Here is a 22769-nt window from a genome sequence, read left to right as displayed (position 1 = left end):
TAGCTGTATCTGAAGAAGTGAGCCTGTGGCTCACGAAAGCTCATACCCTGCCAGAAAATATTTTTGTTAGTCTTTAAGGTGCTACTGGACTCTTGCATCTGAAGAAGTGAGCTGTGGCTCACAAAAGCTCATACCCTGCCAGAAAATATTTTTGTTAGTCTTTAAGGTGCTACTGGACTCTTGCCCTTTTCTACTACATCCAAATTGTGTGTGTGTGTGTGTTCAGTGCCATCAAGGGGCTTCCGACTCATGGCGACCCTATGAATGAAAGTCCTCCAAAATGAATGAAGGGAAGTCCTCCAAAATGTCCTGTCTTTGACAGCCTTGCTCAGATCTTGCAGATTGAAGGCTGTGGCTTCCTTTATTAAGTCCATCCATCTCTTGTCGGGTCTTCCTCTTTTTCCTGCTGCCCTCAACTGTTCCTAGCACGACTGTCTCTTCCAGTGAACCCATCCGAATTAACCTGGTCTAAACAAGTTTTCAAGTTGCCCCCTGTGGAGCCTGTGCCCCACGTCGGGAACCACGGCTTCCGAGGAAGGGAAAGGCAGGCAGCCGACTTGGGAGGGGGGAGGGAGGAGGAGGGGGCGGGGCGATGACGACAAAGTTCCGGGGAGTGTCCCCTCGGCGCCTCCGCAGCGCCCCCTAGCGGTCGCTCGCCCGCTCAGCCAGGCAGCCCCTCGCTCGGTCGATTCGGCTCAGGCCAAGGGGGAGGGGGGGGGGCAACCCGTTCGCCGGTTGAACTGCAGTCGCGGCGGCGGACGAGGAGGAGGAGGAGGCGCCGAGCGCTGCCGCTCTTCTCCCTCCCGACCGGCCGCTGCTCCCAGGGCCTCTCCTTCTCTCCGTCATAACGCGACTCTGCGGCCGCCGCCATGGACATGAAGAACCGGATCCATTTGGAGCTGCGGAACCGGACCCCGCCGGATGTAAGCGTTGGGCGGGAGAGCGGTCGGTCGAGGCGAGGGAGGCCTGAGGAAGGGCGGGCTGCCTTCGTTGTGGGGGGAGGGGGTAGAAAGAGCGCGGGGCTGGGGAGAGGGGAGGCTTGGTGGCGGGTGGGGAGAAGTGAAGCGAGCGCGTACGGGAGAGCGAGCGGCTGGCTGGCTGGCTGAGGGACTCTGCGGCCGCCATGTTGTTCCCGCCGCCGCGCCTCCTGCCAGCGCGCGGACCGTTTTGCCTGCGGAGAGGCGGTTGGCGCTCCGCGTGCGCGCGGCAGGGGCGGCCGCGTTCGATTCCCACCCGGCGTCGTGCGCGCGCATTCCACGGGGCGCGCTCAACCGCCCCCCCCCACGCCACTCTCCTTCGGCCTTAAACGGGCAATAGCTGCGGAGGGGGGGAGGGAGTCGTGGCCATTGACGCACGGGAGGGTGTTCGCCTTGGGTTTGACCCTCTGTAGATGCACGTTCTGACCTCATCCGATCTCAGAAGCTAAGCAGGGTCAGCCCTGGTTAGTATTGGGATGGGAGACCACCAAGGAAGACCAGGGTTGCTGTGCAGAGGAAGGCACTGGCAAACCACCTCTGTGAGTCTCTTGCCATGAAAACCCCCCCAAAAGGGGTCGCCATAAGTCGGCTGCGACTTGAGGGCACTTTACACACACAGATGCACGTTTCCCCGCCCCCCTCCCAAATCCGATTTCTCAAAAATAAGCCCCCCCCCATGCAGGGTTTTCAGAATTCGGATGGGGGAAATAAGAACACAAGAAAGGCCCTGCTGGATCAGACCCAGGCCCGTCAGGTCCAGCAGTCTGTTCACACAGTGGCCAACCAGGGGCCTCTAGGAAGCCCACAAGCAAGACGACTGCAGCAGCACCATCCTGCCTGTGTTCCTTTACAGCACATAATGTAATTATAATAAGAACATAAGAAAAGCCCTGCTGGATCAGACCAAGGCCCGTCAAGTCCAGCAGTCTGTTCCCACAGCGGCCAACCAGGGGCCTCTAGGAAGCCCACAAGCAAGACGACTGCAGCAGCACCATCCTGCCTGTGTTCCTTTACAGCACATAATGTAATTATAATAAGAACATAAGAAAAGCCCTGCTGGATCAGACCAAGGCCCGTCAAGTCCAGCAGTCTGTTCACACAGTGGCCAACCAGGTGCCTCTAGGAAGCCCACAAGCAAGACGACTGCAGCAGCGCTATCCTGCCTGTGTTCCGAAGTGCCTAATATAATTATATATAATATAATTATAATAAGAACATAAGGAAAGCTCTTCTGGATCAGATCAATGCCGGTCAAGTCCAGCAGTCAGTTCACACAGTGGTCAACCAGGGGCCTCTAGGAAGCCCACAAACAAGACGACTGCAGCAGCATTGTCCTGCCTGTGTTCCTTTACAGCACCTAATACAATAGGCCTGCTTCTCTGATCCCGGAGAGAATAGGTGTGCATCATGACTAGTATCCATTTTGACAAGTAGCCATGGATAGCATGTCCACTCCCTTCTTAAAGCCTTCCAAGTTGACAGCCGTCACCGCATTTTGGGGCAGGGAGTTCCACCATTTAACTATGCGTTGTGTGAAAAAAATACTTCCTTTTATCTGGTTTTGAATCTCCCCCTCCAGCTTCAGCAGATGACCCCCGCGTTCTAGTATTATGGGAGAGGGAGAAAAACCTCTCCCTGTCCACTCTCTCCAAATGCGCATCTGTGTGCGTGTTAAGTGCCGTCAAGTCACTTCTGACTCATGGCGACCCTATATGAATCAATGGGCGAAAACGCATGGTCGCTTTAGCCTCCTTTATTCCCTGTTTTAGCCAGGATCGAACGCACGTTCGGCGAAAACGCATGCTTGCGATCCTGGCTGAAACGGAATAAAGGAGGCTAAAGCAACCATGCGTTTTCGCCCATAGTCCTCCAAAATGCCCTGTCTTTGACCGCCTTGCTCAGATCTTGCAAATTGAGGCTGTGGCTTCCTTTATAGAGTCTGTCCATCTATTGTTGGGTCTTCCTCTTTTCCTGCTGCCTTCAACTTTTCCTAGCATGACTGTCTTTTCCAGTGACTTGTGTCTTATAATGTGACCAAAGCACGACAGCCTCAGGTTAGTCATTTTAGCTCCTAGGGTCAGTTCAGGCTTGATTTGATCAATGTGCATCTAGAGAGGAGCAAAATCCAAGGCAAAATCCATGCACAAATGGCCAGAGAGAAGGAAGGTGTGGGGAGCGCCTTCAAATCCAAGGCAAAATCCATGCACAAGGCAAAACCCAAAGCATAAATGGCCAGAGGAAGGAAGGCAGAGGGAGCCCCGCCGCCTCATGAGCGTGCTTCTGCTCACGCAGCCTTCGCTCCCTTCAGCCATCACGGGGTGCGCGCTGGGCGGCCTTTCCCGCCTTCCTCCGCCCTCTTTAAACAGGCGACAGCTGCAGAGAGAGCCAGGGAGCACGCACGGCGGTGGCGTGTGTCAGCTGCTGCTTCCCCTCTCCATACGCCTCGCGTTCCCGCCAAAAGCTTATCTTCCCATACAAAGTTAAACCCTTTTAAATGCCTGGGGAGAGGGGGGAGTGCAATTGAGGGTTTACTTCTCTCTCCCTTGAAATCTTTAAAAACTGCCTTAATTTTGGGCAGAATCTCTGGGCATGTAGACAGCGTGGAGTAGTGGATAAGAGTGGTGGTTTAGAGCTGTGGACTCTTAATCTGGAGAACATGAGTGGCGGACGCTAAGCTGGTGAACTGGGTTGGTTTCCCGGCTCCTACACTGAAGCCAGCTGGGTGACCTTGAGCTAGTCACAGCTCTCTCAGCCCCACCTACCTCGCAGGGTGTCTGTTGTGGGGAGGGGAAGGGAAGGTGATTGCAAGCCGGTTTGGTTCTTCCTTAAGTGGTACAGAAAGTTGGCATATAAAAACCAACTGTTCTTTTGTGGTGCCCTCGGATGGGCAGCAAAAATAAACACCAGTCTTCTGGCACCCTAACCCTTAAAATATTCAACAAAATTTTGTTCTGGCATAACCTCTCATGGGCTAGATCCTGCGTTGGAGCTGAAATGAAGGGGGATTTTCTGGCACCTGAAAGATGAACAAGATTTTTTGTTTGTTTTATTATGTATCTGACAAACTGGGCGAGTCTACAAAAGCTCGTGTTTTCGCAGTGCCACAAGACTCGCTTGTTTACGGTGAATAAGAACTTTCACCCCCTTTTTAATCCTTCCGGCTTGGCCTGCTCGTTGAACAACAAGCCTGACAGGTTAAAAAAAGAAAAAAGCAGGCAGCTTTTTTGTATGCTCATTCGTTAGATCAGTGGTTCCCAAAGTGGGCCGTACAACCCCCTGGGGGGCAGTGGGATTACCTAGGGGGGCACTAAGAGGCAAGAGGGCAGTGGGGGGGCTAGAGGGGGCCCATCAACTGTGCTATTCACTAATTTACAATAGATCAAGCTATGGCACCATGCTGGCAAATTTGGTGGAAACTATCAGAATTCCCCCCCCCCCCCGACTTTGAAGAGCTGGTACCATTGGATCAAGTCCATCAGTTTTGTTGAATAAATTTCAACTGAAAAAGTGTTAATTTGATTTTGAATAGATGTGCAATTAATTGTTACTGATTGGAAATGTTATCTTCTTTAGTGAGTCATGGAAACCCCTATTTTGAATAATGCTTTTTATAGGATAGGGTAAGGGGCGCTGGGGTTGAGTTTGTGGAACCAAGGGGGCTGTGGCCCGAAAGGTTTGGGAACCACTGTGTTAGATGAGCCAGCATGGTGGAGTGGTTAAGAGAGGTGATTTGGAGCGGTAGACACTAATCTGGATTACCGGGTTGGATTCCCCACTCGTACACTTGAGCGGCGGACTCTGATCTGGTGAACTGGGTTGGTTTCTCCACTCCTACACAAGAAGCCGACTGGGTGACCTTGGGCTAGTCACAGCTCTCTTAGAGCTCCTCACAGGGTGTCTGTGGTGGGGAAGAGAAGGTGATTGTAAGCCTGTGTGATTCTTCCTTAAGTGGTAGAGAAAGTTAGCATATAAAAATCAACTCATCATCATCATGATACCTCAGACATGACAAGCATGCACCTAAAATACAGTTTAGGAAGCAGTTCTAAATCTCAAGGTGTAGGTAGGTATTTTAATGGCCACCACAGTTTATTGGGAGGGGGGGATCTAATTTGAACTATTCATGCTTTTCCAATGCTATCTCCAGGACACTTTTTTGTCTGTATACTGTATAATCAGCCCCATGTTTGTTGCTCCATTGTTAAACGCTAATCTGTTCCCGGCTGATTTCCAGTCCACTGGAAAGTGTCAGGCATCTTGGCTATAAACAGTTGCTTCATATTTTGCTTGGTTGAACACTGTTGTACTTGAGAGGGGCTGTAAAGCCGTTCTGCTTGGGTATTCCTTTGTGTACAGACTAGGAGAGATGTGTGTTGATGAGATGCGGAAGTGCCCGTTTTAAGTTTCCTTAATAAGACTGAATGGCTGTGGTTTCTAAGAGCCAAACTACACGTTCAGGTGTTTAACAAGCTAGGTCAGGGTTTCCTCCCTGGAGGTTTTGAAGCAGAGGCTAGATGGCCACACGTCAGCAAAGCTGATTCTATGACCTTCGGCAGATCATGAGAGGGAGGGCATCTTGGCCATCTTCTGGGCATGGAGTACGGGGTCACTGGGTGTGTGTGGGGGAGGTAGTTGTGAATTTCCTGCATTGTGCAGGGGGTTGGACTAGATAACCCTGGTGGTCCCTTCCAACTCTATGATTCTATGAATAGAAAAGGCTCTTTCCCCTTCCACATCCATCTTTAGAGCTCTGTGCCATTTACTTATATGATTCCCCCAAACAGGTAGCTGTGTGTTCAGTGTATGACTTGGTGTGCATTGGCTGAAATTGCTTTTTATGTGAACAACTTGAGCAAGACTGCTGAACATTGTGTTTCTGCCTGCTTGATAACATCATCCTGTAGCTCTTCTAGCCAGAAGCGCTAGAGACACACGGGAGCATTGCTGTGAGCTGACGGCTTTCATTACCGTAGCGGGAATGTTCCAGTTGCCAAGACTAAGTAAGATTCCAATCAGCGCCTGTCCTTGAATGTGTGGCACAGTTTTTGTTACGATCTTAGAAATATCATTTTGACAAATTGTTTCATTTGTGCAAAGTTTGCTTTAGGGCTGGTTCACATAGGACAGCCAGCGAACCAATCCCAAATGTGTTGCGCCTATTGGCTCTGGCAGTTGCTACAGGCGCAGAGCGTGCCCCGTGGGAGGCCTTTCACAGGAACTGCTGCCAGTTGCCAACTTTCCCCCCTCAGCTTCCCTTGGCTACTTCTTGCATTGACAGGGTTCAAGAAGAGAAACTGTTGTGGCGATTCCTTGTTCTTTCTCTGCCCGGTCCAGAGAAGCCAGGCGATGCTGCAGAAGGTGACCAGCGATGCATTGAGGCTATCCGGGTGACCAGAACAATTGTCAGAATCACTATTTGTTCTGGTGTAAACCAGCCTTTGCGGCATTGAGTCTTCCAAGCACATTGCCATCACTGATTCTACTTCATTGTATTCGATGATGCACACCGGTATGCTGTACTTTTGTGCAGTATGCAGACGACATAAAACTGTTCACGTTATCCAAAGCAAAACTCTTGTGCAGGGGTAATACTACTTGAAGCATGATGCTGGTTTTGTAGTTTCTTGTGGTAAAGTGTCCTTGACATCAATGAGCGAGTTACTCAGTCTTTCTTCCTTTTGTTTTCCTTAGATTATAGAACAGTTCTCAAAGTGGTCTTGCATTTTTGTTCAAATTAAGATGGTGTGTGTCTAGCAGAATGGGAGTATTGCCTTTCTGTGGCTCTTTCTATGGCCTGGTGGTGTATTTCTCTATTAGTAGTAGTTAGGACATTGAGTCTACCAAGAACTGTTTAAGGGGAAGGGCCGTAGCTCAGTGATAGAGCATTTGCTTGGCATGCCGAAGATCCCAGGTTCAATCCTCGGCATCTCCAGTTAAAGGGACTAGGTAAGTAAGGTGATGTGAAAGATGTCTGCCTGAGACCCTGGAAAACCGCTGCCGGTCAGAGTAGACAGTACTGACTTTGATGGACCAAGGGTCTGATTCAGCAGCAGGCAGCTTAATGTGTTCAAGAAGTAGATAGTGGCATTCATTTTTATCATTTTGGCACATTTAATTACGGATTAGAAAGGAAAATTTACCATTCTCCTACACACCTGTGCCCTTCTGTAGGCATGTGAGAATGGCCACTACCATGTGGGTGTTTTCTGTAGTGGTTCCATATTGTGCAACCGCTTTCCTGAAAATGCATTTTAATCTTCTGAAAACTAGAGTTGTGCAGTCCATCTTGGATTCTGAAATGCTCAGGAGACAGGTGGACATAGAAATGTTTTAAATAAATAAATACATTCTGAGTTGGGTGATGAATTTGTGAGGGTTTCTTCTCAGCACTTTTACTGATGTATGAAATGTAGTTGTTGGCTGTTCTGCTGCTAAGCCTATTTTAATGTTTTTTATATCAATATAACCAGCGTTTGAGTCCTTTATGGGGGAAATACAGGTTAAAGGTGTGCTAAAAACCAGCTGTTCTACCAGCTGTTTAGATTTGGGTATTTCTGATCATGTTGTCTGTATGGGGACCTTTTTTGTATTTCTAATTCAGCTCTGTAGCATTTATACTAGAAGGATGAGATTAAATTTGAGGCCACCGCTGGCAGTCTGAAACCTCCAAAAAAGGAACGCCGGCAGGGAGTTCACCACACAGCTGATCCATGATCTGTTTGCAGACTTTTGGGGGAATCAATACAATTTGGCAAATGTTCACAGGGACCGTTCAAGCTAAAACACGCTCTGCTCCTTGAAAAATCATGCCGATCAATGAACCTCGAATGCAAATAAGGCTAAGGTTCTAGGACAAATGAAGCTTATTGTCTTTGTGTCAAGTCAGGACTACATCAGAAAGGTGGTTGTTGTCCCAGAACTCTGATATTCTGTTTCCACCAAAGCCTAGGTATTCTGCGAAGGTTTTAAAAAAATACAGATTGGCTTTGGATAGCGAATTTAGTCATTAATATATTGTTATGTGTGCTAGGCCTGTGTGATTATAATATATTGTTATGTGTGCTAGGCCTGTGTGATTATAAAGCTCTCTCTGCCCCACCTACCTCACAGGGTGTCTGTTGTAGGGAAGGGAAGGTGATTGTAAGCTGATTTGCTTCTGCCTTAAGTGGTAGAGAAAGTCGGCATGTAAAAACCAACTCTTCTTCTTTTTCTTTTACAATAAGGTGTAGCAAGGGGCATATCTATATGTGTCCGCGTTTCACTTTTTGCTAGGTGTCATTATCTCACCTGCTACTTGCGTGCTGTTTCTAAAGGGATTGCCTTTATTTCCGTGTGTTCCTTCAGGTTCAAGCGCTTGTTCTTGACAACTGCAGATCGAATGAAGGCAAAATTGAGGGGCTGACGGGCGAGTTTATCAACTTGGAGTTCCTCAGCTTAATAAATGTGGGGCTGACATCTGTGGTGAATCTCCCTAAGCTCCCCAAATTGAAAAAGGTAAGGCTTTTATCTAATGCCAGTAAGGGGTGGACTGGGTCTGTACTACTGCACAGCCATATTAATGGCCATTAAAAGATAACAGTAAAGGTCTCCTGTGCAAGCACTGGGTCATTCCTGACCCATGACGTCACATCCTGACGTTTCCGAGCTCTTATCCAGCCCGTGAGGCAGCCACACATACCCCATTCTTGATTGGGGCTGGCGAGGCATGGCCCAGCCCGACCAAGTTACATTTATGTCATATCCAGCCCGAGTAACAGTTGAGTTTGCCACCCCTGCATTAGGTAAGGTAAAGGTCCCCTGTGCAAGCACCGGGTCAATCCTGACCCATGGGGTGACGTCACATCCCAACGTTTCCTAGGCAGACTTTGTTTACGGGGTGGTTTGCCAGTGCCTTCCCCAGTCATCTTCCCTTTACCCCCAGCAAGCTGGGTACTCATTTGACCGACCTCGGAAGGATGGAAGGCTGAGTCAACCTTGAGCCAGCTACCTGAAACCAACTTCCGTTGGGATCAAACTCAGGTCGTGAGCAGAGCTTGGACTGCAGTACTGCAGCTTACCACTCTGCGCCACGGGGCTCCTAGATGAATGGCCATTACCTTGAAGATATTAGTAAGCCAGTGAATTTAGGAGAGAGCGCCGCGGCTCAGGCCAGCCGGGGTGCGCTGGAGCGAGTCGCCCAGCAGCAGCCAAGGGGGCGGCGGCGGCTCTTTGTGCCGCGGGAGATCCGACCCCGGCAAGGGGACGTGGCCCAGCGCCATCGGCCAACCGCCCCAGGCCCTGAGGCTCGGGAAGGGGTGGGCACTGCTGCCGTGCGACTGGCCCTCTCACGCAATGCAGCAAGCCACTTACCCGCGCGTGCCCACAGAGAGGGCTACGCGTGCCGAAGTCGGCACACGTGCCATAGGTTCCCCAACACGGGTCTAGTCACAGTTTTCTCAGAACTCTCTCAGCCCCACCTACCTCACAAGGTGCCTGTTTGTGCGGACAGGTGATCGTCAGCCACTTTGAGACTCTTTTGGGTAGAGAAAAGCAGGGTATACAAACCAGCTCTTCTTCCTTGCTCACTAGAATTTGAACTGTGATCAGGGCCACATGTGCTACACAAGCACAAAAATTAATGTTCTGACCACCTGGATTTTTATAAAGCAGAGTCCGAGGCCTTATACTTAGAGGAAGCAATCTTAGAAACATATGAATGGGTTGTGGTAAAGGCTTAGAAATCTCTGGAAAGCAGTAGTTGACGGTTGGCAGCCTGGGATTTGCATTGCGATCGCAAGGTTTCCCTCTTGACATCGTTATTCAGGCTCACTCCAAAACAAGCACCCAGTTCAAATTTACGAATATATTTAATTTGTAAGAGTAAGTTGTGTTTCCTTGGCGCAGTGTGTGTGTGTGTGTGTGTGTGTGTGTGTGTGTGTGTGTGTGTGTGTGTGTGTGTGTTTTGGCTTTGAGCACTTGTGTCCTCTTTGCTTACACGGTGACTGAGAATATGCCTAAAACCATGTATTGGAAAGTGAATGTAATCCTGTAATCCAGATGGAATGGAATGGAATGGAATGGGTCGCAGCCTATCTGTTCTTTTGGAGAACTACCAAGGTGTGTGTGTGGAGGTGGGGGGGATAATCTGAGACTAGGCCAGGGTTCCTGCCAGGAAACGTGAAGTGCTTGGCAAGCCAGCCTTTTTCTCCCGGCGTCTAGGTGCAAGGGAAATGGGCATCACCAGCTGAATACACATGCTGTGGGGTGAAGTGGGGTTTTTTTTACCATAGAGCTAGCATGGTGTAGTGGTTAAGAGCAGTGGTTTGGAGTGGTGGTCTGATCTGGAGAACCGGGTTTGATTCTCCACTCCACCACATGAGCGGCGGAGGCTAATCTGGTGAACTGGATTTGTTCCCCCGCTTCTACACACAAAGCCAGATGGGTGACCTTGGGCTAGTCACACTCTCTCAGCCCCACCTACCTCACAGGGTGTCTGTTGTGGGGAGGGGAAGGGAAGGGGATTGTAAGCCGGTTTGATTCTCCCATTAGTGGTAGAGAAAGTCGACATATAAAAACCAACTCTTCTCCTTCTGCTTCACAGAATAGGATACTGTAGAAGTGTAGTGTATGCAAGACAAGGATGCTGAGTTTGTTAAATAACTACCACGTATGAAAAAGTTGGTACGGCTGGCCGTCAGCCTAACTCTTGCCTCAGAAACCGAAGTCTGTTCTTGGGACTTGCTGTCGCTCACATGGTTAGCAGCCGGAATTTGGATGTTGTTATTGGCCAAAGCGAGTCCATTTGCTTCATGGAATGCAGTCATTGTTTTCCAGCTGTGTAAAGGGCTGCTTATTGAGGCAGGTCTGTGATTCACTTTCATGCGTATTTTCGGAATAACACAGTCAACCACCTGAATCAAAGCCTTGTCCAGAACTTGGGTCTTGCCCCTTATCAACTCCATCCAAATTTGAGCATGTTTAAGTCCCACACTTAATTCTGTTGAGTTTCAAGCTCCATGGAACTTGGAAGGGTTTAATTTCAGCCTGAGAATGGCCCGTGTTTCCTAACTGCCTTTCTTCAAAAGTTACTCCCCAAGCGTATAACACTGCACTAGGACAGCCTAATGAGCCCCGTGGCGCAGAGTGGTCAGCTGCAGTACTGCAGTCCAAACTCTGCTCACGGCCTGAGTTTGATCCTGACGGAAGTCGGTTTCAAGTAGCCTGCTCAAGGTTGACTCAGCCTTCCATCCTTCCGAGGTCGGTAAAATTAGTACCCAGCTTGCTGGGGGGTAAAGGGAAGATGACTGGGGGAGGCTATGGAAACCACCCCATAAACATAGTGTGCCTAGTAAACATCGGGATGTGACATCACCCCATGGGTCAGGAATGACTCGGTGCTTGCATTTATGACTGCCTAAGCATCTTTGCATGAAATTGAGAATAAAAGTGTTATTTTTTTCTGGATCAGTTCTGATAACCCAAATTTATTTCAAGCTGTGTGAACTTTTTCACCAGATACATTGCGTTTAGAGAAAAAAAAAATTATATATACAGGTTGAGTATTCCTTATCTGTTCATCTGATGTCCGAACTGACCCCAAAACCGGACTTTTTGAGCCGGCACGCAGGCATTACTCACAGGCCCTCAGCAGCATTCCAGTTTGCTTTCTGATGGTCCAGTGTACACAAAATTATTTAAAATATTGTTTAAAGTTACAGTCAGGCTATGTGTATAGAGTGTATATAAAACATAAATATATTTTGTGTTTAGACTTGGTTCCATCCTCAAGATAGCTCATTATGTATATGCAAATATTCCAAAATATAGAAAGATCCGAAATACAGACCACTTCTGGTCCCAAGCAGTCCAATATATATATGATATATATCATATGTACATATCCATGCTTAGGGATTGGTCATGAATCTGCTCTTAGGAAATGGTTGAGTAGGAAATGGTTGAGTAGGAAAATGGCATTTTGAGCCTCCAAAGGTGAGTGTCAAATCATCTACTTTCTCTCAAAACACCCATTTTAGGGCATGTCTATACTGCAGACAAACTTTTAATAGTCCTTCCTCCTGACTCCTTCTGATTCACGATTTTGGAGACCAGGGCTCTGAAACAGAGACATTTCAGCAGTCTACCAAGCTACAGTTCCAATATCATGAATGTTAAAGTTGTTAGAAAACTGAATACAAAATTTGTTGTGTTGCTATATGCTTGTAGTTAATGTACGTGTTCCATTCTGTAAGAGGCTGGAGCCAATATGGCAAATCCCTCTTAATGTAGCTCTTTCTGGTGACAGGAACTTTACGCTAGCATTGCCTTATGTGTCCGTGAGTAAAGAATTTGAACACCTTTACGATGTCAATTATTTTTATTTCATGTTATTCATCTTGATCAATGCTTGGTTACTGTTCTTCATTTCGCAAGCTTAGAAGTGTTCAGCTTCCGCCCATGCTGGTGTTGCCTGATGTGTCCATTTCCCCCCTCCCCTTTTTACAGCTTGAACTCAGTGACAACAGAATTTCTGGAGGTCTTGATGTATTAGCCGAGAAGCTTCCTAACCTCACGCATCTAAACCTCAGTGGAAACAAGCTGAAGGATATCAGTACCTTGGAGCCGCTGGTATGCTGTTCATTAACTTTTCTAGCTGTGGAGCTTTCCGTGGGGCTTTGGAGACAAGAGATTTTCATACAAAGGGTGACTTACATTCTCAAGATAGGTCTGTGTTCAGATGGGCGTGTCAATAGTATTTGATGCTATATGAACCCCGCCCCCTGGTGTTTTTGGAACTGTTGCATTTAAACTATATATCATATTTACTTGAAAGGAAGGCGACCCGGAATGTAAGACAACACCCCAGAAATGTCACGCATTAAAAAACCCATTTTACTGGACTTTATTGTAATTTGTATGCAAATGTGAGATGATCCCCTCTCTTTTACGGCATACCTGGGGGGGACCCTAGTCTTAGTTTTGTACTGGAGTAAAAACTGTATTATTGTAATAAATAGGGTAGGCTTATTTCTTAAATCTTATTGTGACATTGACTCTAAATGCTGGGATAAATATGGCCAAGGATAACCTAGTTCTTACCAATTGTCTCTGTTTAAAAGCTTTTTGCTGTGCCAGAAAGTGGAGCCAAGGGAAGTTAGAAGGAAGACAAGGGGGAAAGAGAGTAGAAATGCATGAACCCACTGTATTGCTAACCTGTTAATTATCTGTTGTGCACTGAGGGACCCCACCTGATGCTGTGATCTTATCATGCCAGACATTCATTTGATGGCAGAATAATAATAATTATTAATATGCATGTTTTTTAAATATTTATGTGACCACCTTCTATGTCTTGGGTCCCCAAGGAGGGTATGTATGTAGGGGGCTGGAATGTTCACAGTGCTTCATATATGCTACTTCGACAATTCTTACATGAACTTTGTAATTTAGTTCCATGTTACCCCCAGACAGCTCATGGGAAACTGCCTTGCCATTACACTCTATTGTACCACCCAAAGAACTTGAAGGTGTATAATATCGATCAGTATGAAATAATCATCCCAGTTTCAAAGAATGGAGGACAGATTGCTGATTCAGCAAACTCTCTGTTTAGTTTCCTGGTGAAGGATGGGACTTAGAAATTAACGTGTTACCAAGTCTAAGTCGATCCCAACGGAAGTTGGTTTCAGGTAGCCGGCTCAAGGTTGACTCAGCCTTCCATCCTTCCGAGGTTGGTAAAATGAGGGCCCAGTTTGCTTGGGGGTAAAGTGTAGACGACTGGGGAAGGCACTGGCAAACCACCCCTCGAACAAAGTCTGCCTAGTAAACGTCAGGATGTGACATCACCCCATGGGTCAGGAATGACCTGGTGCTTGCATAGGGGACCTTTACCTTTTACCAAGTCTTAAGGACCGTAAAAGTTTATCAAGAAGAGTCAAAGGATTGCCACTGACTTCCTGCCTCCAGGAGGAGGATGGGAAAGTCTCCCAACATTCAAAATTATGCCCTCGTTTCCAAAGGGTAATGCTCTTTGAAGTCTTAGGACAGTGCACTAATCATACAATAATTCTGTCTGGTCTATACAGTAAATAACTAGAGCGTGTTTCTAATTTAGAAAAAATTGGAATCTCTGAAGAGCCTTGATCTGTTTAACTGTGAGGTAACAAACCTGAACGACTACCGAGAGAGCGTCTTCAAGCTCCTCCCTCAGCTCACTTATCTGGATGGATATGATCAAGAGGACAAAGAAGCGTCTGACTCGGATGCTGAAGTAGACGGTGTCGATGAGGAAGATGAAGAGGGTAAGTCTGTTCACTGCTGTTCCGTCTCATGTAAAATAAAAATGGCTGTTTTTTTAGCTTTGTCTGTGTTTTCAACAACCTAAAAATGGAACAGCAGGATTTTGGTCTATAGTTCAATTGTGCAGAAGGAACGATTAGACCAAGGGTGTCAAACATAAGGCCTGTGGGCCAGATCCGCCCCCTTGAGAGCTCTTATCCGGCCCGTGAGGCAGCCACACATACCCCATTCTTGATTGGGGCTGGCGAGGCATGGCCCAGCCCGACCATGTTACATTTATGTCATATCAAGCCCAAGTAACAGTTGAGTTCGCCACCCCTGCATTAGGTAAGGTAAAGGTCCCCTGTGCAAGCACCGGGTCAATCCTGACCCATGGGGTGACGTCACATCCCGACGTTTCCTAGGCAGACTTTGTTTACGGGGTGGTTTGCCAGTGCCTTCCCCAGTCATCTTCCCTTTACCCCCAGCAAGCTGGGTACTCATTTGACCGACCTCGGAAGGATGGAAGGCTGAGTCAACCTTGAGCCGGCTACCTGAAACCAACTTCCGTCGGGATCGAACTCAGGTCTTGAGCAGAGCTTGGACTGCAGTACTGCAGCTTACCACTCTGCGCCACGGGGCTCCTGCATTAGACCATCTAAATTAAGGTGGCCAACTGTATACTCTCATGCATCTGGTATGTAGTTTGCATCATACCTCTAACCAAAAAATAAATAAATGCTGAAACAGACTGTTGAGAAGGCACATCCTAACTCACACTAAAGTCAGGGCACCGTGCCCTGTTTTCATTAACGTGTGTTTTAGCAGATAAGCAGATCTGCCTCTGAAGCTTAAGTGGACCGTCTGCCACTATAGATGTAAAGTTATCTCAGCAATTGGTTGGTTGTTTTTTTTTAAGTTTATTTTGTTCTGGCGCCTTAAAGATTTTGGTAAGTAGTTAACGAGCTTGTGCAAAAGGGCCCTTTAGATGATAGAATGCACAGCCTGAATGCACCAAATAATTCTAGCATAGATCTGAGAACATAACCTATGGTAGTAGCAAGATTGTGCACTAAAGTCTGCTGGCTTGTTCATGCATACCCATCCGATGCTTCATACACATTAAACAGGCCACTTCGGGGTCTGGAAGCCTGTTTTGCAGTAGCTTGTATAAGAAAAAAGAGGGGAATAGAACCCAACCTGGAAAACGGAAGTTGGGTACCCAAGGTTGGGTGGGATGAAAAAAATATATACATATAAATAATGAAACTATATAATTTATTAGAAGCGCTATATAAGGATTAAAATTATTTAAAAAACGTTAAAATAGCACAATGGCATTTCTTAAGGTTGATGTCTGTCACCACAAGCCAAACGCGTTTCGGCCTTTATGGCTTTCCTCAGTGGTCTATTTAAATCATATATAGAACATGCACACACATTACAAATATATTTACATGTACAGGCAATATACAACAGACCAGGCATGTAATAGGTTGTATATATTACCAATTACACCAACATCTGGTGGTATTGTCTTAGGTTTTTATGCTGGGCTGTATATGTCTCCCACATAAGTTGCGTGCAAGTATCAACCTATTCAAACAGTGTGCAAGTATCAACCGATTCTTGCAGTCGCTTGTATGCCAACACTCTTCCCTGGGTCTCTCTCTCCCCCCCCCCCCCCCGGTTAGTATTAGAACTAGCATTGTGTTCTTTTAATGCAAACACATGCACTTCTCTCTTGGCCCTCAAAAGTGGGGCAGGCACTTTGTTTTTAGCATGATGGTAAAAGAGCTGTTTGCTGGGTCGGAGCTGTGTTACCTGCAGTGGACTTAAGGAGTAAATGCACTGGGCACGGCGGAATCTTTTCTATGTTTCGTTTATTTGCAAGGCTGTATTTAAAGTAAATGTGTATAAATGATAGCTGTTGAGACATGGGATATCGCTTTACCTAATCGTGCATCACAGTCCGATGGGAATTGTGTTGAGACTTCAGTATATAAGCCCACCGCGGTATCCGTTGTTGAACTGGTTGAAGTCAGCTATGGTGGCCGTTGGCTAGCAAGGATGAACTCCTTCAGTCTGTAGCGGTGGAGTCTGATCTGGAGAACCGGGTTTGATTCCCCACTCCTCCACACGAGCTGCGGAGGCTAATCCGGTGAACTGGATTTGTTTCCCCACTCCTACACATGAAGCCAGCTGGGTGACCTTGGGCAAGTCACAGCTCTGTTAGAGCTCTCAGCCCCACCTATCTCACAAGGTGTCCGCAGTGGGGAGAGGAAGGGAAGGTGATTGTAAGCTGGTTTGAGTCTCCCTTAAGTGGTAGAGAAAGTCGGCATATAAAAACCAACTTCTTCTGTATTCAGACTTTACTTGCTGATATGGTTGTATTTTTTTCCTGTGTGTTCATGTAACGGACATAACCAAGATAGCTGGATTTTGAGGGAAAGCTGTGCAAACTCCCATCTTTTTCTTAGAAAGTGAGGAAGAAGACGAAGACGAAGATGAATTGGGTGAAGAGGAAGAACTTGACGAGGAGGATGAGGATGAAGAAGGAGAAGTAGAAGAAGTAGAAGATGAGGAAGATGAAATCAGTGGAGAGGTTGGCCATCAGTATTTCCTGCCTGCTGCTCTTTTAATATTGGAAACTTTGGGCAGGGCCAACTCCTGGTTTGGGGGCCCCTGGGCCAGATAATTCTCCAGTGGTCCTCTTGTATCACCCCACACACACACTTATTCTACCTCCCTCCTCTTGAGGAAATTAAACATTGCTCTTGTGCATCTTTGACGCTGGCGGGGCTTAAACAAGTATGCGCCACTCCCTCTAGTGTGTCTGACCAGCAAATGGGACACTATGAGAACCTCTGGGGTGATCTCACTTGCCGGCTCCACTGTGGCTGAAAGGAGCATGAAAAAGTCGCACCCTAGAGCCTGTGCCAGCAGGAAGTGGGAGACTATCTCAGCATCCTCTGTGATGGTGCAGGGTCCCATTTCCTGCTGGGTGGAGCTGTGGAAAGCAAGGAGCAAGTGGCCGGCAGTGGCCCCCATCTCTGCTGCTGGTTGTAGTTACTCCCCAGGCCCCAGACAAGCAGAATACGGGCAGCTTGTCAAGAGATGGTAGAGGATGCTTGTCCTTAATGCCAGTCCAGGCCTTCACTCTTTGCCACCAGGCAGATTGGCCATACTGGATGCCCCCCTCCCTGTGGTTAAAAATCTGACTTTTCAATGTGTTTTCTGAGCTGTGCCCCCCATGTGCATCTGGGCAGTTGAAATTGTGGACATGCCACCCTGTACCATAGAGCTGAAATCAAAACTGCCACTCTGGTTTGGGGGAGAGGCCGTGGCTCAGTGTTAAGAGTATTTGCTTGGCATGTAGAAGGTCCCAGGTTCAATCCCTGGCATCTCCAGTTATAGGCAAGTAGGTGATGTGAAAGTCCTCTGCCCGAGACCCTGGAGAGCTGCTGCTGGTCTGAGTAGACAATACTGACTCTGATGGGCCAAGAGTCTGATTCAGTGTAAGGCAGCCTCATGTGGGTGTAGAAGCATCCCAGCCAAAGATTCAAGTCCTTGTGTGCCCCACAAGGGGTGGGGCTGTGGCTCAGTGGTAGAGCATTTGCTTGACATGCAGAAGGTCCCAGGTTCAATCCCCGGCATCGCCAGTTAAAGGGACTAGGCAAGTAGGTGATGTGAAAGACCTCAGCCTGAGACCCTGGTGAGCTGCTGCCAATCTGAGTAAACAATACTGACTTTGATGGACCAAGGGTCTGATTCAGTATAAGGCAGCTTCATGCATTCATGTGGCTTCTCCGGGTGAGTCGTGGGACTCCTGGGATGTGCTCTCTGGGTTCTATGCATATTTTTGTCACCGGGAATGTGGCAGGGACGTAACCCTTGTGATTTATGATTATTTGCGTTTTAGAATTTAAGAATTTTGTGATTATCTCCCAGTCAGTTCTGAGCTGTTGCTCAGAGATTAGGTGTTATATTGTAACTCCGGAGAGTGGTTCGGTTAGATTAGTAGTAGGGGTTCTGGGTGGGTGGGAGAGAATCTTGATGCTTAGTGTTGTTGTTTGTACTTAATTGTTTGGGTTTTAGTCTAGTTAGAGGGTGCTGCTGGATGACTGCGGGTCAGATGCAGCCAGGGGTTAGATCTGATGTGGTAGGCCAGTTATTGGGGGACGTGGGAGGTATGACGGTGGGAGCAGGTGGTATCAGGGAAGGAGTAAGAGATATGGTTATGCTCCAACTCCTTCCAACCTGCGTCCCATCCTGAGAGACGATGGGAGGGGGTCTAGGAGTAACCCATCTCCGACACTGCTGTTGTGCAATACCAGGTCCATTGGCAATAAGACTGCCTCCCTGCAGAACTACTTTATATCCCAGGGTGTGGACCTGACATGCGTGACCGAGACCTGGACCCGAGAGACTGTTGCTCTGAAAGAATCGACTCCCCTAAGTTTCTCGGTCCTTCACCAGTTTCAGACAATGGTCCAGAGTGGGGGGTGGCATTGGTTGTCCGGGAGGCTTTCTCCTTCAGGACCCGACCCGGAGATATCCAGCATTGAAAGTGTTGGCCTGGTGTGGGAAGCCAAGGAGAGCTTGGCTATCGGGCTGGTGTACCGGCCGCCCAACACACCGGCAGATACTCTGTCGAGCTTGCTAGAAGTGGCGGCAGGCTGGGCCTTGGAGTTCCCCAGATTGATAATATGGGGGGATTTCAACGTCCCTGCTGATGCCGCATCTTTTTCGCATACCTTGGACCTGATGTCATCCATGGTGGCACTAGGGTTCTCCCAAGTCATTTCAGGACCCAAACATCAAGCACGCCGCACCGCTGGATTTGATCTTCGGGTCTGGGATAGGTTTGGGTCTGATGCCTAAAGAGGAAGTACCACGGTCCGACCATTTTGTCCTGAAGGCCTGGATTGACTTTCCACCTCCACCCTGTTTGGGCGCTAAGCCAATTTACGCTTGCCCGGAGAGACTCATGCATCCGACTGGATTCCAGAGAGTTCTGCGGGATCCTGTTCCCCGGGCCTGTTGGAACTCCCTTCCCAGGAACATCAGAGCCCTGTGGGAACCATAAAGAGTTCTGCAGGGCCTGTAAAGTGGAATTATTCCACCAGGCCTACAACTGAGGACAGCTGCAGGTTGTTCATCGGTGCTGGCCTCCCTATCCACACACACCCACTTTCTGTTTTATCTTGTGGGGTTTGACCGCTCGGCCGAGTCTTCAGTGGCTATTATTATTATCACTTGAATGAGCACCATCTTGATATATTTGATATGTAGATTAATATGAAGTTTTATTACATTGTTATTGTTAAATGGTTACCTGCCCCTGAGCCCGGCCTGGCCAGGAATGAGAGCGGGCTGTACATTTAAATAAATAAATAAAACCTATAGATAATAGCGCCCAGGTGTCACCCAGCAAGTTATTACCCAACAAAATTGTGAACCTTCCCAGGACTAATGGTGCTAATCTGAGGGAAAGTACTGCTTTTTCAGTGGTAAATGGGCTCTTTGTTTTACCAGGAGGAAGGGCTTGGCCTTGATGGAGAGGAAGAGGAAGAGGAGGAAGAAGAAGGTGCGTGTCAACTTTCTTAACAGTTCTGTTTGGTTTTTTAAAGAAAGTGTTGAGGGTAAGACTGCTGATGGGTTGGGCTGGAGGGGCCTGGGAGAAGAGCAAGCAGGTGTGATTACAGTATTGGCTAGTCTTAGGTGCGCTTCATCCCATCCCTGCTATCACACATTGTGACACTGAACATAATCCTGAGGTTGCTAACTTAGAATCATAGAGCTGGAAGGGGCCATACAGGCCATCTCATCCAACCCCCTCGTCCAACCTAGAGCATTCCTGACAAGTAGGGTTGGGACCCCATAAAATCGGACCACCTGACCCAGTCTTCACCGAACTTTGGTGTTCATGTAAGGAGAGTCCCTTGAAGCTATCCTGAAATTTTGGGAACTCTACCTCCAAAAATGCCTCCCCCAGAGCTCATTAAATAAAATTCCCATTGGGCAGTGGTTCCCAACATGGGGCACACACCCCACAGGGGAGCAATTTGATTTTTAAGGAGGGCAATTCAAGAATGAGTTATTAACAGTGAATTTTTTACATTTCTTATGGTTCTAGGGGCCTCATATACAGTATATAAATATATATTGTGACATACACATTTTTAAAATTAAAATCAGAATGTACACGGCAGTCAGCTGATGACAATGGAGAGGGGGAAAGCCCTCTAATAGAGTGGAGTGGGGAGAGCATAGAGTTGACTAGAGAGTGCATGAGCACAGAAAAGTGAGGCAACTTTCGTTCCACTAGTCAGTACGACTTGATTTAAATCATGTTTTTTTACAGAAAGACTCATTCTTGCTGGTATAATCTTAATATTTACAACCAGATGAAGGTTTCATTTTTGGAATAATAATTTTTCAGAATAATGTTTACAGTTACATAAAAAAATACTGATTTGGTTATTAGAAATACGTAGACAAATAATTATGAAATTATTGCAAGGAAGAGGAACCTCATTAAAATATTCCCAAACTGGGTCTTTTTTACGGCCTGCTGCCATTATAGGTTTTCTCTTCCAGGAAGATAATATTGTGATAATATTTCCACCAGCCTGTATCTCCTCCTCGGCCTGTTCTTCCTGCCAGCCTGCTCCAGCCTAGGCCCACCAACCGTATCTCTCCTCCTCCCCTCTGGAAAAAGGAAGGCCAGCTTCTCCAGACCCAGGGCTGCTGGGAGATCTAGCCCCTTTTAAGTTCTATTGCATTTGTGTATATAGCCTGAGGTTTATCACAATATTCTCTCCCTGGAGGAGAAAACCTATTATGGCAGCAGGCCATAAAAGAGACCCAGTTTGGGAATATTTTAATGAAGTTCCTCTTCCTTGCAATAATTTCATAATTATCGGTCTCTGTATTTCTAATAGTATAACCAAACCAGTATTTTATATAATTGTAAAAACTACTCTGAAAATTTATTATTCCAAAAATGAAACCTTCATCTGGTTGTAAATATTATACCAGCAAGAATGAGTCTTTCTGTAAAAAAAACTATGATTTAAATCAAGCCTAAATGACTAGTGATTTAAATCGTGATTTAAATCGATTTGATTTAAATCAAATCCACCCTGTGGTTAAGTATTCAAGATAATCTGGGAGCACTGGAAAAGACGGGGATGTAGTATGGAATAACATCGTTGTACCAAAAAGAGCAGTTGTCTATTGGCTTGGCACATTGGCACTCTCCCCTCCTCCTTTGGGGAAGTGATGATGAGATTCCTTTCCTTCCCTCCCCGCATGTTATACAGAGGAAGAGGCTAGCGCGAAAGGTGAAAAGAGAAAAAGAGAAGCAGACGACGAAGGGGATGAAGATGATGACTAAGGCCTCGCGTGCCCTCAAAGGACTGTTCAGTATTGCTCGGGCCACCCGTTGGATGATCCAGGACCGAGGAGCACGTGAGGCATGCCTGTAGTCATCTGACAAGCCCCCCCCTCCCCACCCCGAGTGCAGCACCTAAAGAGCCAAAGAGTCGGCCATTCCTGTGACATTCCACACAGCCTGTAGCTGATCTCTCCAGGTGGTTACAGACCTAGCCTTCCCTGGGCTAGCACCTTCACTCATCCTATTGGGGGGTTCCCAGGCCTTCATCTCCCACTGTTGCCATAGCGAGACGAGCGAGTGTGATGGGTCAGTCCTGGCCGGGGGCTACCCCCCCCCCCTGACTGTAGTCCCTTTTTACTTTCTGTGCAACGAGGCTTTGTAAATAGAGTCCTAATGTTTTGGGGACTATTCTTCATGCTTTGCTTCCCCCTGCCTCCCTTTTCCTTTTCTAAGACATTGGATATTTTTTACATTAGGATGTTTTATGCAACAACAGAAAAAAGTATTTTTAAGAACTTGAATGAAATAAACGTTATTTGGTAAACTAGTCTTCTAAATCAGTTCCATTCAAACTCTTTTATCTGGGATTCTGTGGCGTTCCCCCCTCCCTTTCTCTGAAGCCAGAATATGGGCAGGGTAGTATACACTCCGCATTGGAAACAAAAATAAAAAATTGTGCACCACTAAAAGCTGAATTCTTTGACGTATATAAATTATGCAAATCATAAAGGTTTGCATATGTTTTTTAAAGTTTGCAGGATTCTGTGTTTGCTAGTCAGGGCAAGGAACAACGAGTGGGGTAGACACACATGCACTGAGACCCCACACACACTGGGAATCTCCCCATGGCCTTTTGTGAAAACTGGAAAGTACAGTGCCTTGAAGAAGGGACATCAGCTGTCTTTTTTTCCTTAACTGCTGTCATTTGTCCTCCTATATTATTCCTGTCTTGCAGAAACTTTGATTCGAAATGCCATGTGCCCTTCTTTTGTACCGTTTTCATTAAGAAGAATGGAAGAAGAGTTGGTTTTTATATGCCGAGTTTACCACTTAAGGAAGAATCGAACCGGCTTATAATCACCTTCCCTTCCCCTCTCCACAACAGATACCCTGTGAGGTAGGTGGGGCTGAGA

The 22769-nt window shown here is 47.2% G+C and overlaps 1 protein-coding gene across 1 annotated transcript; it reads left to right on the top strand.

The window, feature by feature from the left end:
- The first annotated feature begins 856 nt into the window (after positions 1-856).
- ANP32B (acidic nuclear phosphoprotein 32 family member B) lies at positions 857-21686 on the top strand. Its single transcript, XM_056847995.1, has 9 exons — positions 857-923; positions 8322-8471; positions 12462-12584; positions 14071-14257; positions 16515-16525; positions 16723-16839; positions 17178-17183; positions 19773-19824; positions 21563-21686. Exons 1-9 carry the CDS (start codon positions 870-872, stop codon positions 21634-21636), a joined length of 774 nt encoding a protein of 257 aa, XP_056703973.1. The 5' UTR covers positions 857-869; the 3' UTR covers positions 21637-21686.
- Positions 21687-22769: the final 1083 nt, after the last annotated feature.

The sequence above is a fragment of the Euleptes europaea genome, chromosome 4 (assembly GCF_029931775.1).
Source record: "Euleptes europaea isolate rEulEur1 chromosome 4, rEulEur1.hap1, whole genome shotgun sequence".
Lineage (NCBI taxonomy): Eukaryota > Metazoa > Chordata > Lepidosauria > Squamata > Sphaerodactylidae > Euleptes > Euleptes europaea.
Note: the sequence above shows the minus strand (reverse complement) of the source record. Positions and strands in the feature narration are given on the sequence as shown.